The sequence below is a fragment of the Ascidia mentula genome, chromosome 3 (genome assembly GCF_947561715.1).
Source record: "Ascidia mentula chromosome 3, kaAscMent1.1, whole genome shotgun sequence".
Taxonomy (NCBI): Eukaryota; Metazoa; Chordata; class Ascidiacea; order Phlebobranchia; family Ascidiidae; genus Ascidia; species Ascidia mentula.
In genome coordinates, this window is record NC_138568.1 from 11,524,720 (window position 1) to 11,546,207 (window position 21,488).

Below are 21,488 nucleotides of genomic sequence, written 5' to 3' on the forward strand. Positions count from 1 at the left end.
CTGTGTCACACGATGTCAATAAATGATTTACTACCAGCTCCAAGCAACGCACATCGCTCGCATTATATTCTTGAATTCAAACAGAAACAAGATCTACTTCTTCTTGAGTAAACAGACGTTAAACGAGCGAGGTCAACCACACGGTACCTTCGCGCAGCGCGAGTTAACATTAACTTGTTTGCTCTAAATTAGCTCAGTTCCGTCTTACTGAGGTCACCTCTAGGTGATCTGTTTTACTGTTGGTGAAATGAACAAAATTACTGAGATTAGAAAACATTGACCTTTCACAAAAAATATTAGTTTCAACACTTAAAAAACAAACTTGCCAATAGGCCTTACAACGCTACAACACTGATCTCTAAACAACTGACTTTAACAATCTGTTTTCTTGCACTCATGGAAGCGAGGCGCGCGAAAAAATGAAGTTGACCAGGGGCAGATTTTGTGCAGCGTGGGCATCTGCGTTAATTACCCCGACGACAAGGTTGACTTGATAGTGAAATAGAAACCGGGCTACTACCAGAGCGCGCGTGCTGCCTTTTTGATTGGGTAATCAAGTAACGCAATGATAAGAAGCAGGTTTCGCCTCCAAATTACTGTTGCGTTTTTAACCGAAAAATGCACGTATGCTTAAAAATGAGTTGTGCTGTGGTGCGTTCTGTAATTTTCCTCACCAAATACATCACCAGATCTCCAAACCGATTAAAATTTGTCTTAAACGCGTGCAGAAAAGTAAGTAGATCGAGCCCCAGTTTCACGCTCAATTAAAGCTTCTCACTTAGAGGTGAACCAGAGGTAAAGAAATGTTCGAAATCCCGTTTTACATTTCGACAAAGTTTTCCGCCACCCAACCTCGAATTTTGCGTGGTCAGAGCGAGGAGCCAATCCATCAACCGAAGATTTTTGTTCGTCGTCATGCTCTTTGCGCTACGCCGAACCAACAATAAATTGTCTTCACAGGTAAAAACAATGGCCTAATTACTTGCAAGGTCCAACATTTTTAAAAGTAGTTTAAAGTAAAACAAAACACCCATTTAACTAGGTCGGTAAAGGATCTGTCTCAAGAAAAATGCGTACAATTAAAAAAATTTCTTTAAGTTTAAATTTATGACTTATATTTTACTTCAAAGGTTAGGAACAAAGCCGCATGTAGCCAAGTTGTTGTAGACAGGGATTGCCCGGGACGCGTATTGTTAGCTCAGTGAGCTTTTAGACGTCGCCACTACAATCATTCATCACGAGAAGCAAAAACATAAGCGACAGCCCCCCATGTCTCTCACAGACCCGGACAAATCTCAGCGTATGCACAATTAAAATTAAACAAATCCACCTTCATCCCAGTGCACCGTTTCAAAGAGTTGAAACAGTTAAAACAAACCACAAAACTAAGTTTGTTTTGTTTGGACAGAATGCTCAATTTAGAAAAATAGTATCCGACAATCTGGTCTGCGCCAATGACACTTCTTGGATTTAACAGGAATACCACAAGCTTGTAGCTTCAAAAAACAAGGATTATAGCTTCTTGTTGAAAATACTATCATTAATTATTACATCACTTTTATATTTCATGGCGGCAACGCTATTCCTGCGAACAAAACCCTTTTCAGCGAACCACTTGAGAAAGGGTTTGGATCGGGACAACGTACCGCGATAAAGATGTATGTGATTCAGTTGGTGTCGAGACGAACCCTGTGACGCGTCGCTTGAGTGTAGCCTCCGAGGCGCCACAGGGTTGACAGTGTTCAGGCAACAGAACTTGTTTTCTATAAAGACACCAATGATGAGAAACTCGGCACTTGGACCAGTTGTCAGAGAATTGCATAACTACACGCGCTTAATTTAAACCGTAGAAAAACGCTACTTCTGCATTATTTCGTCGAGACCACGTCATATTGTGCGGGCACGTCAAGTTGGCGTGGGAACGGAATTATTTAAGAAACGCATAGTAAACAGGCAAAGGGGAAATTATGTTGGGCCCATGAAGACAGACAACTTGTCTGTCACCAATCGTATGTTGGGGCCGCTTGTTTGCTTGACGTTAACCAGATGCAGTAATTCCATTTTAAAGGTGCCACACGAAAGACAAAAACAACGCGTTACCAAATCTGTAAAAAAATAACTTTTTTTGATAATATAAAGAAAACAAAAAAGGCAAACAATAACACCATACTCGTCGTGCGAAGGTGTGTCCGATCCTTATATCGTAGTACGACTCGCCGTTTCATGATTAAAACCTCTACTTACGAAATCCAATATGACTAGCATGCCATCCTTCATGCTTTATTTTTGCTATGTTTCTATATATTAGCAAAATTATTGCTACCGCTTATTGTACGTTCGGAATGTTGTTTATAGGCGAATGCGATATGTATGAAAACTAATGATTATAGTTAAATCCTTACTTTACTTTCATAATCAAGAGCAAAACGTTTCCACGAAATCAGTTTTTTTGGATTAGCAAACAGCATTCAAATTTAAGAAAAAATAGTGTTACTACCAGTGGCTACACAGTACAATTACACGTTACCTGCCAAACTTACTTTACGATCCGTTGAATCGATTTGTGGAAGGTTTTCTCCTTCAATGTGGGGATGTGGGAATAATTGATTTGTTCGAAACAAAACCAAAAAGTATGACAATGTAAAAGAGAAAGGGCTTTATTAGTTGTTGTTAACAAACGCCCAAACCACCGAACGTCAATTAGCACATAAAAAAACTAAAGTTTTTTTAATCCAAGCAAATTTTGAAATTTTACTGAATTTTTAAACAAAGCGTTTCGCCGAGAACCATAACACCAAACAAAAAGTTACAACAAAAGTTTGTTTCTCTATGTTGGCCTGGTAACCTGCTGCGTGCTTAATTTTGGTCTGTAGAGAGACATATATTTCCCATTCCAACTTTGCGTATATGTAAGAAATATTAAGTAGACTTTGCACGTGTATGTCTTGTTGTTTTTGAGTTCAGACCTAAACGGGGTGAGATCGTTGCGTCTGCACTGATAAGTACCAGGTTACATAGTCCACAATATACGTATGTTTAATTCTTGTGAATATTCAACCTTTTCTGAAAAAAAAAACACTAAACAAAGTACGATGAATCGGTAGTAAGTTTTTATTGCAAGGACATTTCTCAGACTACACATCTTCTGCCAAAAAAAATCCTGGCAGTGCTAGAGACAAAACAAACAAAAAGCAGCATCGAATCGAGAACATTTTTTATAACAAATATTTTAATATCTAACCTAGCATACATATTTGGTGGATTTCAACAAAAACATCCTATACGGCAAAAAACAGATAGAAGACAATTGCACATTTCCCACGGTTTAATGCCCAATTCCTGAGAAATACCAATGTCAAATACGTGAATATTTCAAGAAACATGCCACAAACATACACAACGAAGCAGGCAATATAAATCGAATAGAACCACGAAAACACAATCAAACAACAATAATAATGTTTGTATATAACACACGTTGTTTGTACGAAGAAAAGCACGAACTGCTGATATCAAAGTGTGATGTTTTTTTTAAGCACACAGCAACAGAAGGTAAAAAATGACATACTGGTAATAATTCTGTCAACATTCAATAAAACTATGTTAAACAGACATCCTGTGCAACGATGGCAGCAAACAAAAACTGTTGTCAAACACATCACACTTTCGACAAGAAAGTACGAGTGCTTAAATCCCTCAATTTACAGAGAAAAATAGGCCTGGCGAATTTCCTTTAACAAATTTTGTGTATAGTACGCATTCCAACGAAACAATCGGGAAAGAAAATAGGTAAATTTATATCATTGAAGTTTTGCTCGTGCGAACATTACTGAATGATGAAACTATGCGTTTTAAGTTTATCCTGAACCAGCATAGAGGTATATTCACAGAAAAAGTAACGACTCACAACGATGACACCGAATATGCATGTCTATCTCAACCAAACCGTAACTCATTATTCAGGCTTATTTTCCGTACGTTAAAATAGACTGGCAATAGTTAAACCACTAATAAGCTGCAATTTTAATTACCGTGTAACTACATTAAATAAAATTAGCAGCAAAGAACGTAGTGGTGCAAATGCATATTGTATGTATCGTGGTTTAATCGTCATATGCGTCACTCTCTTTCCTTACGTAGAGACCGGGCCACTGTCGCACATAGAGACGGGGCATTTGACCCTCGCACACGCGGTCCATCCACTGCATAAGAGCATTTCCATAGTCATTGCTTGTATACGGAGCTGTTAGTACGTCTGGCTCCTTTGGTGGTGTGTTTTCATCTTCAACTGGAGATGTATCTTCTTTTGAGGGATCACTGTCAGCTTTTTTGGGTGAATCGCGCCTGCGTGTTACAGGCCAACTTCTTCCTTTCCGTGGAATAAACATACAGTACCAATGTTTAGAGCCATTTATGGCAAGTACAGTTCCATGAACAAAGTTCATTGATGAATTGTTTTCCAAGTCACCCTCCGCCATAGAATTACAATTGCTGTGAAGACTTGACAGATCTTCACTGGTTTCAATTCTATCTGTAAGTCATATAATTACATGCATGTTATTACAGTTCATGAACATATATATGTATATATATATAGAGGGAGAGAGAGAGAAAGTATATAAGTCATAAAGTCATGACAACAAATTTTGTTCATTTAAATTCAAAATTCACCATTCATGTCTGGTGGATGTGGAGAAGAACTTCTTCGCAATTCCAAATACCAACTCAGAAATTTAGTGACATTCAAATATGATAAATGAAACCTGGAATTTCTTCAAAAATGGACAAAAAGTTTGGAAAATATTGTTTGGGTTTATAATTAAACAAACAAACAAACCTGGTATGAACTCGCATAACATTAATGAATTCATTGGTTATGTTATCATCAACTGCAAATATTTTTTTCAAAAACACAATGGTCATGTGTCCTCTTTGTTGACTTAACACTAATGACTCGTATGATTGGGGATTCAATTCTCCCAGTGGTGAACTAAAAAGACAATGTCACATATCATCAAATTATATTCAAAGATTGGAAACTGTTCAACTTTGCTATTTTCACATGTGGAACACAGGTTTAAAGACAAGAAAATTGAAACACCATGTTGCTTATCATTATCATGGTTATCTTTTCTTGCTGCAACACACATTTGTTATCAGTGCATTTTACTGAAGGTGGTTCCTGATGTCAGGTTGTTGCCAGTCAGCCTCTACATTATAGCTCTTAACATAAGCAACAGTTTATCAAATGCAACCAGGCTCATGTCTTGCATTAATGTAAACATCCTACATATATCGAGGATTATGAACATCATTAAATCATAACAGTAGTTTCACTAATACTTAACATGAGGGAACACAAAAAATTTGTGAATAAATATAAAATTCACAGTATTATTAAACTCAAAAATGGTTTAGTTAGAGCAAAGTGTTACCAAGAAAATAATTGTTGGTTTTCTTCATCAGACTCATCATCATCATATGCCACATCAACCTCTATGTCATCACCTGACCCCTCATCATCTTGTTTCGTTGCATCCCCATTTTTTGTCTCTTTTCTGGAAAAAATATCAGAACATTGATGGTGATAAGTTCATAACATAACAGTCGTAGTCATAAACAAAAAAAATATATATCTGTGCAGTTCCAATGCACTTTCGTTCAGGTTGTGTAGCATGGCTAAAACCTCTCAACTGAATATTTCAGCAAAAAACTACAACATCAAGTACAATTGTTTGGAACATAAACAAATAAAGACAATATTCTTTCTTTTTTAACAGTTATGAAACAACAAGGCAGTCTAACAAAAGAAAGAAAACATATGTGAAAGGAATGAAATATTTTGGACTTGCCCTTTAAACAGCATAGAGTAGATGGACAGAAGTGCAACAATTAACATTACAATAAGTAGCATGAACTCTTGATCCGGCAATGCATACACAAAGTAAACTGCCTTCATAACCTTGGATTTGAAAAATTCCAAAATATGTGCAAAAATGTTCTAAGAAAACAAATATCTGTATATTATTTATTAGATAATCTATATGCCCCATTTAAGTTTTTAATGAAACAGATTTTGATAACATTGCCTTTACTTGACTAATACACTTTTTGAATCAATTCATAACAACCATACTTGTTTGAATAACGAACAGCTTTGATATGTTTCTTAAAAAATGTACTGTAATATATACACAGGCATTAAAAGGTAAGCATACCGGTGAAAGTTCATCATACAGTGTTGTCAAATTAACTTCATGTTCAAACAGTCTGCGTTGGCTGAGTTTCAATGCAACAGAAAGTAACTTTTCAAATTGATATTCACCACCATTATCCGACTTCAGAAAGCTGGCATCATTTGTCGATAAAGATCCTAGTTTGTACTTTTGTCTCCACAAAAGAAAAAACTATAACAAACAAAAACATTAAAATCCAGATTACATATACAAAACTAACGAGCAGTTGCATCTAACTACAGTAAAATTTCTTAAATGACCAATACATATTCACATTACTGATAGCAAAAAATTACATAATACAAAATACATAAAAGATTGACTTTTTGGCCCTTACCTTTGGCACATGTAGTTTCGCAGAATCTATACTTGGACTGAGGTTCTTAACAAAATCTTGCTGCAATTTAACATTTAAAAACATAACTTTCAACCACCCTGACAAAGTCTCATCTTCACCAAAAGCATTCCCAACTAATTGACGAAGTTTTTTGAAGACTTTGGCATCATTTTCCGTTGCAAGTATTATACAAATTCTACAATATCAATTATATTAGAAAAATCATTTAAGAAAATACTTTATTTACCTTATCTGATGAGCTTCAGTAGTAGATGGGGGACAAAACTCATCAAACAGCAATTGTGATGTTAGTCTTGGCACAATCATAAAATGATTGGCAGATAGTAGGTCATCCACTGCCCCACGTGGCATGTCACTGGACTAAATAAAATATGCCACATTCAATTTTGTCAATGCAATGAATACAGAAGAAACTAAAGTTGAGAATTTAAATGCTAGTCTTTTATCACATATTACCTGGGAATAAAAAAAAACAAGACCAATCACTAGTGCAGAAAAGACAAGCTCATTTAGCAAACACATAAAATGGAACAACAAAACAAAAAAGACACCTGCAATGTTACAACAGGCTTTGTTGCATCCTCCTTAAAGAGTAACAAACATGGGCCTCCTCCATAAACATGAAATCTTGAAGCAACTTTTTTTGAATCAGGATTTAACAAAGAAACAAATCCAAAATCTAAATGTGAAATTCGGAAATAGAATTCAAAATGTTAGCTGCAACAAAGGAAAACAAACCAATGAACTTGTGATGCTTTATTGCCATAAGTGAATAGAGTAGTGTTGGTTGGTTTTGAGATGAAAATAGCACAGTGCGAGGCTTGTCAGTTTCGACTACTCTTCCCAAAAATTCATCAATTGTCCTTGGTGTTACCTAAAACAATTTTTGAAATAAATTCGAAAATCTCACCAAACATCAAAACACTTACCACAGTTACTAAATCAGATGGTAATTGTGCATTCACAAAAAACTTGAGGTTTTCATATGATACTATGCCATTATAATAGGAATATCTTTCTTTAAAAATTACTACAGTGGTAGGGACCCTTGAAACACGCAGAAATGAAGCAATTCTTGATGAAAATGTTGCATCAACAATCCCTGTACCCAAACCTGCATGAATTGTGTAACTTTAATTAATCTGCATAGTTGATAAAAAAACACAACACCAACCCAGTTTTTCCAAATCTGCTGCAGCTTTCTTCCATGAAGTTTTTAAAGTTATTATACATTGTGTGCAAAATGTAGAGTAAACATACAGCAATTGTGGAGTAACTTGACTGTTGGGTAATATTTTATCATTAAGCTCTGCATGGGAAACAGATTTTCCAGAAGATTCGGCATATTCTATGAATAATAAAAGTTTGTTTCTGTAATTCCGTATGTTTGAATGTAAAGTTACTATAGGCCTTACAATTGCTAAATGCTTCACCAAGAATTCAGTGTTAATTAAACAAGAAAAATTTATGTAAATGAACACTAAACAGTTAGATATACCAAAGTTAAAGAAGTCATTTGAAAATTTGAAAAACTGATCATGAAATGATGCTTGCTGTCTGCTCCACTCTTGACTACTTTGCTGAGAAAACCCTTGTTGATCAAACTGATTACGTTTTTCTTCACTTGATAGAATCTGTAAGTAAAAATATTGAGAAGCATACAGAATGGGTCAAATAGTAAGTATTATTCGATTCCTATTCAACCAAATCAGAATATTAAAAGCAAATTCTACATTGAACTCAAACAACAGGCCTTGGAATCTTACATTGTCTTGCATTGATTTATGCACAAATGAAACACTAGCAAATTAAAAACACAACTAACAAGACCAAAGCAGAATTATGCCTCTGCAGCAAAAATGCAAACAATTCATGTAAATAAACCTGTGTTGTCTAGTATTTATCCCTAGTGTATATTGATTATTGACTTCAGTATTTTTCAAGATAATATTTAAAAGTGACTTTTTCACAAGTTACAAAACCTACTATAATTACCTCATAGGCTTGCTGAATTCTTATAAATTTGTCTTGGGCATCAGGCGAAGGATTTTTGTCAGGGTGCCATTCTTTCACAAGGCTTTTGTAAGCTTTTCTGATTTGTGAACTATCCGCAATTTTCGGTACATTCAGTATATCATATGGATTAAATGATGCAGCAACTTCATCTTTTCCAAGCACAGTAGGGTAGATTGCAAATAGATTTAAAACTATTAATAACAACAAGTCCATCCTTAATTTCCATAACATTAGATCAGGGTCTAATCAAACATTCAAAAATAGTGACACTTGGCTGTAATCACGTAATGTTTTTTTTTATGTGTGTGACTGACATAATGTTTTGCATGCTCAAACACATATAAGGGGATTCCAAAACTGGTTGTTGTGACCCTACACACCAAACTTTATGTATTAAAAGAGTCATGTAACACAAAGTACAATCATTTAGTTGTAGGCTACTAGATCCTAGAGTTTTTCCGTCATTTAATTACAGCCTTACTATACTGTAAAATATACGGTGTGGCAGAAAATTTTCACCTGGGGTTTGCGAACATGGTTTGGATTTAGCCATCCTGTTCAAAATATTGAATACAATTGTTGCTATTTTTAGTATGGTGTATTTTTATCTCAACTAACTTATACATTTGATGTCAAAGCTTGGCACAAATGGGCAGCATAAGCTAGTTTCACTTTTTCATAAATCTTGACAGAATATTTCCACAGAAATTTTTGGTATAGGCCTATAATATTTAGGTTCATTTTTTATAAACAATGGAGTTTTCTATCAGCCATTAGAAGATAAATTTATAAAGACATCATTAGAAAGACGAAGTGTTTACCATTTCAAATGTAAAGTGAATGAAAGATGTCCAGCAAAAACACCAACTAGAGAAAGTAAAAAGCTCCTATACTGTAAATCTAAATGACTATCGATCAGGCATAAAACAGAACATATTTATATTTTCAATAATTATATTTTCTTAGCGCACAACACCGTTTTTTAATTTGTTGTTTTGAAACTATTGTCATCCTAGCAGTTAGAAGACTCCAAAAAATGCGTAAAATCCGTTCCACATCATTGAACAGGTTTCACCTACACATTCAAGCAACTCCTGGATTTTTTATTACAACAGGGCACATATACACATTTGAGCAAGAGACAAACCACTTTCCAGAACCAATAATATTTGTAAATCTCTGTATCTGTTAAGAATTGATTGCTGTTTTGCGTAAAAGTAATAAAAATCTGTAGAGATCCTAGGTATTCCACCAGAATGACTTCAAACACTGGCCTTTCCACGATTTTTGCTGTTAGAGGGTCGTCACATTCGAGCAAGTCTCTCAACTACTTTCCGGAACCATGTATTTTAAAAAAAAAATCGCTCTTTCCGTCAAAATTTAGTACTGTTTAGCCTGAAAGTAATTAAAATCGATAGAGATCCTAGGTATTCCATCAGAATGACTTCAAACAATGGCCTTTCAACTTTTTGTTATTGGGGGTGACGTTACATTCGAACAAATGCCAAACTATTTTCCGGAACCAATAATTTTTTGAATATCTCTGTATCTGTCAAGAATTCAGTGCTGTTTAGCGTTAAGTGTTTAAAATCAATAGAGATCCTAAGTATTTCAACAGAGCTTCAACCAACGGCCTTCATGTATAACACAGTGAATATTTTTATTTCACAAGCAGCACCCATGAAGTGTAAAACTGTTGTGTAAGTTAACACCATGCTCATTTCTTGCTGGCAGTAAGGTGCATTTCATTGAATGATTTTTACCCTAAATCTGGACAATTCACCGCTATCTTGAGTATATAATATCATAATGTCCTGGTCTATATAGTAGATGGAGTGATGGCTCACAGCCATCTGGAAAGTCGTGATATACAACTTTTTGTCCTGATTGGTCCATGTATGCTACCCTCACTTTTGCACCCAAAAACGTTGTTAAGGCAGTTATATGTATATGATCACTTTCTTGGTACATGGGTTCCACCTCCTACAAAAAAGTAAACAAACTAAATACAAATATGTCATTCTCCACAATCAGTGTTCACTTACAGTTTTGCAAAATTCAACAACAGACTTTCCTCCAGCCACAAAGTTTTCATAAAATGCTGTTTCCAATTGTAGCTGACAAGATGTGATCAATCGCAAGTAAACAACAAAATAATTCGACATGCCTTCATCACGAAACAACTTTATCAACTCCTCTTTTGGCATGTTTTCACCAACAGAATTGACAACAGACATAAACTAAAAAAAGTGCATGATTTAAATATTGTTGTACAGATACTGGAATAATTTCCTGTACATTTTCAAAGAAGTCTTCAACTGTAAATGATGGGTAATTTAATTCCATAAGTTTCGTAAATGAGGAAGCAGCATTTTGTTTAAATCTGCAAACCAAAAAGTTGTATAGTTGTGGATAACTTGAAGTGATGGGAGTTATAAAGTGCATACTCTGATTTATGCTTACCTCAAAAGAACAGTTGCTACAAATTTTTGTTTAAGGTAAGCAGTTAAGTTAATTACTTCCGTCAAACAAATAATTTAAAAAAAAATTTAAAGTATAATAACTATAGCAAACTGGTGTATATTTACTCCAAAAATTCCTGTTTGTGAATTAGCAGGTATTCCAAATATCCAAATCCAAATGCACGAAAAAAACAGTTTCCATCTCCACGTGTTTTGCGAATGGAGCTGTATTTGGTGTTTAGTTCCTGGAACATAACAACATCATAGTCTCATTCGTCGAAGTTGTTTCTGTAGTCTAAATTGCTTTACCTTAATCTTGTCGATAAATTGAAAATTGTCTTCTGGGTACTCATTAACAAGGCTTAAAAAGTCTATTCTATCTTCAACAAGAAAGGATGAAGCTGCAATCTATCCGCAACAAAATATTACTTTTTACATCCAACAGAAAAAATATTCACAGTTATCCAAGACAACCCTATTAAACTTTTTCAGTTCATCGGAGTTTTAAAGTGCATCCATTTTGACTTTTATAAATATGAGTTGTTGATAATTTACATGTTGTCAAAAATTATAAAAAAGACTAATAAAATAAATTTTATTGCCATGTTGCTCTGAATACAATGATTTGGGAAGTACCAGCACAAAAAGAAACAATTTACAATAATTTAACATGGTTGCCCTTGATGGACAAAACTTGATTGCATAGCAGTAATATCACATGCTATAATGACATTATTATTATTGTTTTCCTGCACATTACCTTTGGGTGTTTTTATCACTGAAAATTATTCTCACCTGTTCTGTTGTGACTGTACAGTCACCTTAAATAGTGCTATACAATTAGAAATTAAGCATTTGTGAATAACATGAGTTAGATCAGAGTGGTCCAAGCAACGTTTGTAGGGAGGTGACTCATTGGTGCCAGATTGGAAAAAAATGTTGATAATAAATAAACTGTGCATTTTTGCTAAACTTTACTGATAATCCACACAATATCAAATAGCTAATTAAAAAACATAGGAAAAAACGTTGTGATCGGCTGCGCAATTAATGATCGCCAAAAAAATCCTCCACGCAATAAACAAACTTCCCACTCTGGCATTGGTGTAGGTACAATATGTTGTTTTGGCAGATTCCCATTGATTGCACCTTCTTAAGTGGTAATTTTTGAAAAGCACAATTTTCATACCTGCAGCCCACCAACTTGCCAGATTGAAAAGTTTGTTTTATGCACGGACGATTTTGTTTGGCGATTGTTAATTGCGCGGACGATCGCAACGTTTTTGCTCTTCCTTACCTCATTTTGAATTTTGTCTTGCATAGCTGTAATAGCTTCATCAAATTCCTGATTTGGCATAGCTAAAAGAGTTTCGATTTACATGGGAAATAGTTAGATACGAACACCGCTGTAAATAGAAACACTACTAACATACCATCCAAATACACTTGCTCCTTGGATTTGTCCTGTTGCTGGGTTTCTTCATTGTTTTCCATCTTTCCATGGAAGACCAAGCACTCCAAGCAGCTGTGAAATGCAACACTTATTTAACCGAAACGATGTCCTGGTGATTTTATATAAACCTAAATTTCGTCACGCACCACTGCATATAATTGCATCTTGTGGGACGACTATTTCTCAAATACAATGCAGCCAATGATTTTAAAAGTTATGATAAAAAACTTGGGGTTGTCAGCTATTTCTAGATGTTTGACATGCAACTTGTCATTGACTGAAAAGCTATTTTGCAAGGAAAATGCGTCTTACTGTTAGGCGCAGGTCTTACAGATTAGACTTTATTTCCTGTGAATGCATATCGCCGACATGTAAGTACGGAAAATTCCTTTTGTGGTTTTGCTTTGTATTATTAAGTAGGCCTACACACAACACAATGAGTGAAAAAATGGCAAGAATGTACTGCATTTTGCGACAAAAAGGCACCTGATGTCACAAAGGGGTTCGACTTTTTCATGTTAAATCGAAGACAGTTTGCAACAAAAATCAAATTAACTGGGCGGAACAAATGGAAAAAGTAATACTAGATTGTCGCATGGGCAACCGCATTACAGATTTGGTGAATATTTGTGAATTATTACAATTTACTCCAGCAGATATTATTAGGTAGGCCTACGTTGACTTATAATGGTAATTTCCAAGATATTTCACAGAATATTTATCAGATGAGATAAATGACATATATTGTGAATGGCAAAATAAAACTAAACAAAATGCTTAACACATACTTCAATGTTTCTGAAAGTACAAATATTTAGTAGCTAATTTAATTTTAAAAAAATTAAGGATAGAAAAGGAAGTCGTAAAGAATTAAGACAACGTGCACTTCCAACACAACATCTTCCCAAAAATATGCCTATTCAAACTGCCCGTCCATCTTTGAAAGACAGACAGCATTTACCAACCATTTACAAACGTTTTTAAAGTTTATCAAAAGTTAACCCTCCCCATGGGTTAACCCTCCCCAACCATTTAGAAAAAACAAAATATTTCTTCTACGACATCAACATCTCAGTAATATTTCATGCAATGGCATGATCGCCCCACTGCACAGGTCCTTGCTTGGCGATCACAGCTATCGCATCGCGAGGTTTGAACTCACGACCCTGGGCTAACCAGGCTCAATGCTCTACAGCAGAAGCTCAGCGGTTTCACGGGGTATATTGTGGCCAAGGTACATTGGTGCGCAAGCGCACAACTTTCCAGCCAACCTTCGCATATACGCAGGGGATCTCAACTATAATCAGACAACGCAGTAGTGTTTAATGCAATGGCATGGTCGCCCCACTGCGCAGGTCATCACTTGGCGATCACAGCTATCACGTTGGGCCTGGTTAGTCCAGGGTCGGGGGTTTAAACCTCACCGGGAGCTTAATCTATTAAATCTCGCTCCGACTTGCCAGGAAAAAGTGGCTAATCAGCTATAGGATGTCTGCAGGTTTGCAAAGCCTGGAAACCTAATGATCTTGATACAATAGCTGTGATAGGCAAGTAAGCACCTGCGCAGTTGGGCGATCCTGCCTATCATAAAACACTGTTGGTTATAATCTGTTTATTTGTTGGAAGAGTCGCCAATATATAGAGTGACATCAAAGACGACAGTAACAAAAGACAAAGAAGACTAACAAGTTGAAAGACGCAACGCAAACGAAATAACTAGCATAGGCGTCAGAAAGACATGTGTAAATGCAAAAAGTGCAGAAAGCGGTGTTGAAAAACCAAGAACAATGTCTTTGTTTTGATCTCATACGCACTGTTTAAATTATCACACAAAACAGCACTTCGCTCGCGCAACACAACTTTAACCTCTGACTCGAGCTAACACTAGAGGCGCTGTTTTGGTGCAAATCATGTATTCAAATATGTAACCAAAAATTACACGAGGTTGTCCTATACCACCTAACCATGATAATTCGCACAGATTTCTATTTTACACAGACGAAGCATTCGCGGCAAGTCATTTAAAAACTGTTCTAAAACGAGGGAACGTTACTTAGGGTGAATGAACATTTGTTTTCTGTTTCATAAAAACTTTTAGCCGGAAAGTTTCATGACACATAATAAGAAAGGTCAATTCTATTCACGGCTAATATTTCAATAACTTTTTATTACTTTTTAACTGTTGGCTGATTGATTGATGGTTAAAGCAAATTCACCAACTAATAAGCTTTACAACCGGTTACCATGTGTTTGATAAAGGGGGCGTGTCAAGGACCTAACATCAATTTAATCAGCTGATGAGAACAACACAAGGGCGACCTAAATGCTCAAGTCGCTCCCAAAACATAGGTCATGCTGAACAGCTGTCGTTCTTATTTTGCAGCGTTCAGTCAGACAAGAAAAAGCATTCTGTTTTCGTTTTTTAATATAAATAACTAACGATAACTGTGTCCTGGTGGCGACTGACTTGTGTTTCATTTGTTTAGGATTGTTTTAAGTTTTTAACCATGAGTAAGTCTTTGTGGTCAGATTTTATGCCCCTCTCATCTCAAGTTGATTGGTGTGAAAACAATTATGACATACTTCCAATAATTGCTGAATTTTGGAACACAGTAAGTATACTGTAATAGACCATTGTGATGTGCTTAAATTGTGATCTCGAATAAAATGTTCATTTAATTATCTAAGATATTGTCTACCCTGTGCAGCAATTTTGCTTAGTTGGTTTTGGTGTATTTATTCTTAGTTTGTCAGTTGATGAAACTATGTTGTCTGTTTGTTTAATGATGTTGCTACTGCCATATTAGTATTATAGTATACAGGTAGTAAAAACAAGTTGGTATCTGTTTATCAATGTTGTGAATGACTTATGTGTTTATAACTCATTTGTTCCTTTAGCTTGCATATGGGTATAATCCAGTCTGCAGAATATGGCAGTTCCCGATGAGATCATTGGCTTGCAAGACTAAATCTTTTATCGTGTCGGGGTGCTCGACCCCTAAACCCTGCGTGCAACGTAAACGATAATACGTCTTTCTGTTAACAGTTTTATAACTTAATAATCTGTTCTTCTGGCAAAGATAAAACGTAACTTTATTCACCGACGTTTCGCCTGTTATTCAACAAGGCTTCCTCAAGGTAATGGTACAGTGCAGCACACAACTAACGCCAAAAAACGTTTTCCGCCCAATTTTTATACATCACATGATTTTACAAGCGGTGTTAGCGTTATCCCCTTTTTCGTGTTGGCACGTTTTTTGGCGTTAGTTGTGTGCTGCACTGTACCATTACCTTGAGGAAGCCTTGTTGAATAACAGGCGAAACGTCGGTGAATAAAGTTACGTTTTATCTTTGCCAGAAGAACAGATTATTAAGTTACAATATGCCTGGCAGCAACAAAAACATTATGTTAACAGTTTTATGTTTAGACATTCGCGTGCCGAAAAAATCGTGTACAAAATTTGGCATGTAAACAAACAAAGTTGAAGAAAAACTTGCGCTTGCAGCTGCCATACTCTGCAGACTGGGATGTAATTTCTAACCGGGTGGTTTTTCTATTATCACCATCACTTTGTTTAACCTGCTTGTAATGTCTCTGTCACTTCGGTGCATAGATAGATGGTTAAACTTTAAGGATAAAAAGACATAGATGATACATCCAATAAGAGGTGTTTTTCTCATTAGTTTTTTTTTTTAATTTGGTATATTGAAAGGCATAATAAGAATTTCATACATTGCCCATTTACAGGACATAATCAGTTATGGCGTCAACATAGCTTTCTGTTATGTTATAAATTTTATTCTGTGATAAACTTAAAATTGATCAATATTAGTCAAAATTTAAAAAAGGTTAAACATTTTCAGATCAGCAATTCAATATTTTTTGTTATACCTCCAATGCTGATGTATCTGTTTCAACAGTACGCAAGGCAAATCGGAAAGTCTGTTTATGTTGTGTGGACCTTGTTGATTATTGTTGGTAAGCAAATGCATTGTGCATGAAAACACCTTTAAGTACTTGCATACACAATTGAAGTTCATTTATGAATAATAAGATTTTTTATTGTTGTGATGTTTCCAGGGGCTGGATCTGTTTATTTTCATTCCACGCTGAGTCTTGTTGGACAATTAATTGATGAAATCGCTATTTTATGGGTTTGCCTTGCAGCATTAGGTACCTGGTTACCAAGCATATACTTGCCTAATTTTTTTAAAGAAGACAGGTAAACCAGTGTTAATTTACATGTCTACTTTAATTTACATGTTTCCTACTTTACATTTAACTTGCAGAAGGCGATTTCAGACCTCAATTTTTATAGCAGCATTTTTTGCAACACTGTTGGCCTTGATTAAACCAGAACTGAATCATGGCCTTCTATTTTTATTTGGTGTTCCTGCAACGGGGTTGCTCATTGTTGAGTTAAGAAAGTAGGTGGATAGGTTACACAGCTTATTAATAAACATTTCTGTAAAAAAATACAGTGGAAAAACCCTTTACTTGTTTTAAATGGTTTAGATGCACCTGTCCCCTGGTGGTTCATGTTGGTGTAATGTCTTCAGTGTGGTGGTTCATGGCAGTTTCATGCTGGGTAGCAGATCGATTTCTTTGTCATTTAATTCATTTTCCATATCTCCATAGTGCTTGGTAGGTAAAGTTTGTGCCGATAGAAAAACAAAGTTAATTTTTTTTTATTTTTAGGCACATACTTGTATGCCTTGCATCATACATGGCTTGCGTATGTTATGCATATTTTTATGTGACTCATGAAGCTCCTGAGCAATGTCCTCGTTTGAGATTTTGGCCACATGACAAGCACACCTGGTTTGGAATTCCATATGTGTCATTAATGGTCACATCAGTCAAATCATGCAAGTCACTCTAGCTACCCACATTGCTGTAATTTATTCTTCCTGTCATTTTTTAGTTGTATATGATTATTACTTAGTGTGTAACTAAAGCTGCTAAACCCCACAAAAAAGTGTTAGTGTATATGTGTGCAACAGCATTTGCAAGTATTATTATGATTTTTTGTGGTGTCTAAAGATAAACTGCTGAATTTCATCTGTGCTTAAGTTTTTGTAGCATGTGTCTGTACTGTTTAGTTCCAGATCAAATACGTGTCTGAATTTTCAATGTAAAAATAAAAACTTCTGTGAATTCTTTGTTTGTGAGAAGAGGTATTTGTTGTATTAATGCGCGTAGAAAATGTCATGCTGTTTGCTTCAGCCCTCGTCGGAAGAAACGCTGGTTATCGACATTTCGTCCACTGCACCACACGTTGAGGTGACGTCACTGCTTAAATCGCTATCGTCATCTTCCGTTAAATCGGTTGAGTAGGTTTTCGAAAAACAGGTGTCTGAAGTCTTGCGAAATATTTTTTGCAAGGCAAGCTGTGGTTCAAATATCAAGTTTTATATATGCTTATTGCTTTTTTTTGCTTTTTTGAAGAAACAAATCAAAATATTAAAATGTATTGCCCTTGTGCAAATATCGAAAGTTGCGTATTCTTTACAGCACTATTTCATTCTTAGTGCAAATTGTGGCAATCATTACCTGCATTCGACTTTGCTTCTTTTCGGGCCTGCTGGTTTGTTGGGGTCTTTTGGGCGTGTTTTGCTCAGCAACCGTTGTTTGCGAGGGCGACTCATGGGTGTAAAATCCAAGTTTGAACAAATCCGCAAGCCAACAGTTGAACTTATGAACTCTCTCCAGACTTCTTCTCTCGCACCCCAATCTAAATATAGATGTAATTAAACGCAGGTTTTATGTACCGAAAAATAGGGCCCATGCGAGTCCGGGGGTCCCACAAACACCATTGTTTGCTTTGTAACTCAGGGAATGCTTCCGCGACGGCTGGGAGCATTTCTAAAATTATTCCCGCTATAATTTCATGTGGTCTGGGACACACCTAAATTAGGGCCATAATTACAACGAAAGAAAAAACCTCTGTCTGTTTTACAGCATTTATAATTGAAAAGTGTCCTTTTTTTCAGTGGCGAAAATATGGCTGATGTTAGTGGCGTATACGTATATAGCCTGTACCTATATTGCAGGTAATTTAAGTTATGATGTAAAAACAAACTGTGTTGAAATAGTTTAATCTTAAATGTGGTGAAGGTTATTGACAAACAAGCTTAAGAATAAAACGTATTGGTTCGTACATATTAGTTTTGCCCACCTGTATATATGGCGTGCCATTACATCAGCAGACAACTGTCGGATGCATCGAAAGTATATCCAATACCAAATCCATGTTTGGCACATGACGTCGTTCTTATCGCACTACAAAAGTTGGGAAGTCTTGGTATGTATACGCAGCAGGATGGAACGATACAAAAAACAGCAGTAACACTAGTATAAAAGTAAAATTTTAGTTTTAAATTCGGCTTTCACATTTTGTTTACAAGGACAAACTTTAATTCACTATCAGCACAAAAACGAATACAATGCGGTTTTTAGAAAACAAGGTTATCAGTTTGTGACCTCAAAAAAATCACAACACCGGTATGACCTCTGGCTTAGCCATGAACAGCAGGGTTGCCGTTAAAAGCAACAATTGAAAAGAATGTGGATAAATAGCTGTACTTGAAAATTTATGCCTTTAGCTGCCTGATGAAACCGAATAGGTTTTCCTATTTTCGGTGCCAGATAGGAATGCATCCACATTTGAACCTCGTTTGACCCGCGTTTATCACCAGAAGGACCAGCTAAAAAAAGGCAACAAAGGAAGTGAATCAACGATCAGCAATGTAGAAAACGTATATAGCATACCTACGTTAAAATGTATTAGCTATTAAACTCAGTGATAACTTATTTAAACCCAATCCCCTCATAGTTATCTGATATACAAATGATAATTAGTATACCTGGATCAACGTATTCAACGTATACTTGTGAATTTGCTTCTTTTAAGTATGCGACAGTAATGTGTTGGGGCAGTCCGATTAAAATTATTGTGTCCTGTACATAATGACTTTTAAACGATGTTTTTCAAGCAGTGCAAAATAAGTAGTCTACCAAATATGATCTTTTTCGCCATCTAGAGGGCATTAGAATACTGGCCGGGGCAATCTTTGGTTTGTAACTTCCATCACTGTCCGCTGTAAATCGCACATCACAATCTGGACACGGATCTTCGTCCAGAGGCTGCAGCCATGCAGTAGAATAGAATGTACCTATGTCTCTTTTGGTTTACTGGCATTAAACCTATTTTCAGTTTCTAATTCAATCAACATGAAAATCCTACTGAAAGCCGTAATTCACAAAGCAAACTACAAGTAAGCTATTAGCAAATTTGATATTATCACTTTCTAAGTGCAGCAACCTTGAAAGCAAAATATTTGCAGGAATTTAGGTTAGTGAAAATTGTTTGACAAAAGCATGAATTCGTGCAGATAATAAACAAAATAGTCTCAACAGTTTATCTGAGTTGGGGTATCATTGGATATACTTTAAGTCAGTGCTGCTTGAATCTCACTTTGTTGTATGCTGCTTTCCACTTCGGGTGCTTCCATAAGTCATAGTTAACGCATGGGGGCAACACAGATACATTAATATGATGCCTTTCCAAAAATCTTTTCATAATGCAGTTACTTTGGTATTGCATCAATCGCCACTTTTCGTATAGGGATATTGATCGACCTATAAACTGTGTTTTTAATTTGTTTGAAGTATTTTTAACTTTAAACAAACCTCCAGCAGCTTTTAATTTGGCTCGTCGTGGTATGAAGTGCCTATTTCCTGGGGGTTTTGATGTAAATCCGTAATCCCCGTAAGTTGAACGACCGTCAATGTCAAATCTTATGCATAAAACATTTTGAAAAGGAAAAACTGCAGGAAACTTAATTTTGTTGGGTATACCTGGGTTCCTCAAGGTATCGTGCTGTTGCGTAGCGCGCACAAGATGGGTTAGGATTTTTTTCTTTCGTTTTTGCATCTTTATTCTGGCGACTGGTAGCCTTATGCCGATCGCCGGCATTTTCTTTGTTACGGTTACTCATTGTGAAAATGGGACTTACTTAAAAATAAAAAGTGTGCTAAAACTTAATTTTGGTTTTGACTTACATATCTTCAAAATAACAGTTTCCGACTTGGGCTGCATATAAAAATTAGCAACATACTGGCAAAGGTCAGTCATCATCCAACATTTTGCAGGACGACTTTTGGAAGTCGTTATTACGTCATATTGGCGTTTGTTGCACTCCTTTTAATCAGATTGTCATGACTTATATTTTATTCAATTCGGGGTAGTCACAGTTTAGCCTTATTGCTACTACTACCAAAATTCGACAACATAACCTTTGCATTTGGTCATTTTAACAGAAACAATATGAGTAATTTTGCGCCGAAGTTTCATATTCCAGACCACGGGTCACCAAACTATACGTCCTGCGAGGCTGTGGTTCATTCTGCTGCCCGGGCTTTGATGCAATGCGACATTAAACTTGACCGAAACATTTTAACAAAACCAATGTTCAATACAAACAGTAAAGCCTATGTAACTGCTAAGAAATTCATTTTAGTGTTTTCGGGTTTCGTCTAGGAATCGCACTACCAGACGAAATGTAATTTTTGTGTATTACTTTCATCATGATACCTGGTGGTCAAAACCTATTTTCAGTTTTCATACATATAAGTTACGTACGGTATAACCATAGGCTCAAATTAAGTGTAACGACCGCCTGTAAGCAGCCTAGTCCTCCGCCGTTCGTCCAACTAGACCAGTTATTCTCAAACTTTTTTTCTGTACCGCCCCCCAAACACCTGAGTCATTTAACAACGCCCAACAGAACAGAGAAAAAACACAACGAATTTATTGGTTGCTTGTTAATTAATGCGATGGGTGAGACACCAATTTCTCAATATCAGGTTACATGTCGGACAAAAACAATCGTAAGTCTCCTCAATTGTCGATATCAAGACGATTTCTTTTTCCGTCTAAAAGAGTGGTGAATGCGCTGAA

General features: G+C 35.9%; 4 protein-coding genes across 4 annotated transcripts; 1 reads left to right on the top strand and 3 right to left on the bottom strand.

Annotated features, from left to right (window-relative positions):
* Positions 1-3,088: 3,088 nt before the first annotated feature.
* Positions 3,089-8,851, bottom strand: LOC145894152 (dnaJ homolog subfamily C member 16-like). Its single transcript, XM_082982627.1, has 14 exons — positions 8,590-8,851; positions 8,093-8,228; positions 7,769-7,942; positions 7,524-7,708; positions 7,333-7,468; positions 7,146-7,273; positions 6,821-6,954; positions 6,574-6,769; positions 6,219-6,407; positions 5,853-6,001; positions 5,436-5,558; positions 4,838-4,990; positions 4,672-4,772; positions 3,089-4,531 (listed from the first exon to the last, which is right to left on the bottom strand). The coding sequence occupies exons 1-14, from the start codon at positions 8,839-8,841 to the stop codon at positions 4,104-4,106; spliced, it is 2,484 nt and encodes an 827-aa protein (XP_082838753.1). The 5' UTR covers positions 8,842-8,851; the 3' UTR covers positions 3,089-4,103.
* A 1,406-nt stretch (positions 8,852-10,257) lies between these two features.
* Positions 10,258-12,663, bottom strand: LOC145894415 (ubiquitin thioesterase otubain-like). Its single transcript, XM_082982999.1, has 7 exons — positions 12,506-12,663; positions 12,370-12,431; positions 11,382-11,480; positions 11,199-11,317; positions 10,909-10,993; positions 10,656-10,850; positions 10,258-10,593 (listed from the first exon to the last, which is right to left on the bottom strand). Exons 1-7 carry the CDS (start codon positions 12,564-12,566, stop codon positions 10,396-10,398), a joined length of 819 nt encoding a protein of 272 aa, XP_082839125.1. The 5' UTR covers positions 12,567-12,663; the 3' UTR covers positions 10,258-10,395.
* A 2,352-nt stretch (positions 12,664-15,015) lies between these two features.
* On the top strand, positions 15,016-17,689 carry LOC145894227 (alkaline ceramidase 2-like). Its single transcript, XM_082982739.1, has 6 exons — positions 15,016-15,137; positions 16,390-16,504; positions 16,607-16,748; positions 16,816-16,953; positions 17,042-17,170; positions 17,225-17,689. The coding sequence occupies exons 1-6, from the start codon at positions 15,033-15,035 to the stop codon at positions 17,406-17,408; spliced, it is 813 nt and encodes a 270-aa protein (XP_082838865.1). The 5' UTR covers positions 15,016-15,032; the 3' UTR covers positions 17,409-17,689.
* Positions 17,690-17,728: 39 nt separating this feature from the next.
* On the bottom strand, positions 17,729-20,610 carry LOC145894226 (uncharacterized). Its single transcript, XM_082982738.1, has 9 exons — positions 20,387-20,610; positions 20,219-20,325; positions 20,004-20,167; positions 19,544-19,672; positions 19,393-19,486; positions 19,112-19,233; positions 18,705-18,808; positions 18,080-18,260; positions 17,729-17,916 (listed from the first exon to the last, which is right to left on the bottom strand). The coding sequence occupies exons 1-9, from the start codon at positions 20,524-20,526 to the stop codon at positions 17,749-17,751; spliced, it is 1,209 nt and encodes a 402-aa protein (XP_082838864.1). The 5' UTR covers positions 20,527-20,610; the 3' UTR covers positions 17,729-17,748.
* Between the last annotated feature and the right edge of the window lie 878 nt (positions 20,611-21,488).

What these genes read in the sequence shown, in the direction of transcription:
- LOC145894415 (XM_082982999.1), bottom strand. Translation starts at nt 12,566, where the DNA reads ATGGAAAACAATGAAGAAACCCAGCAACAGGACAAATCCAAGGAGCAA. An exon ending in AAGACAAAATTCAAAATGAG is followed by an intron (nt 11,481 to 12,369) that starts GTAAGGAAGAGC and finishes TGTTGCGGATAG; the next exon opens with ATTGCAGCTTCATCCTTTCT. An exon ending in CACAAACAGGAATTTTTGGA is followed by an intron (nt 10,994 to 11,198) that starts GTAAATATACAC and finishes TTTGGTTTGCAG; the next exon opens with ATTTAAACAAAATGCTGCTT.
- LOC145894152 (XM_082982627.1), bottom strand. Translation starts at nt 8,841, where the DNA reads ATGTTATGGAAATTAAGGATGGACTTGTTGTTATTAATAGTTTTAAAT. An exon ending in GAATTCAGCAAGCCTATGAG is followed by an intron (nt 8,229 to 8,589) that starts GTAATTATAGTA and finishes TTTTACTTACAG; the next exon opens with ATTCTATCAAGTGAAGAAAA. An exon ending in AGCCTGTTGTAACATTGCAG is followed by an intron (nt 6,955 to 7,145) that starts GTGTCTTTTTTG and finishes TATTTTATTTAG; the next exon opens with TCCAGTGACATGCCACGTGG.
- LOC145894226 (XM_082982738.1), bottom strand. Translation starts at nt 20,526, where the DNA reads ATGAGTAACCGTAACAAAGAAAATGCCGGCGATCGGCATAAGGCTACC. An exon ending in CAAATTAAAAGCTGCTGGAG is followed by an intron (nt 20,168 to 20,218) that starts GTTTGTTTAAAG and finishes CACAGTTTATAG; the next exon opens with GTCGATCAATATCCCTATAC. An exon ending in GGAAAGCAGCATACAACAAA is followed by an intron (nt 19,673 to 20,003) that starts GTGAGATTCAAG and finishes GCATGGCTGCAG; the next exon opens with CCTCTGGACGAAGATCCGTG.
- LOC145894227 (XM_082982739.1), top strand. Translation starts at nt 15,033, where the DNA reads ATGAGTAAGTCTTTGTGGTCAGATTTTATGCCCCTCTCATCTCAAGTT. An exon ending in AATTTTTTTAAAGAAGACAG is followed by an intron (nt 16,749 to 16,815) that starts GTAAACCAGTGT and finishes TTTAACTTGCAG; the next exon opens with AAGGCGATTTCAGACCTCAA. An exon ending in CTCATTGTTGAGTTAAGAAA is followed by an intron (nt 16,954 to 17,041) that starts GTAGGTGGATAG and finishes TAAATGGTTTAG; the next exon opens with ATGCACCTGTCCCCTGGTGG.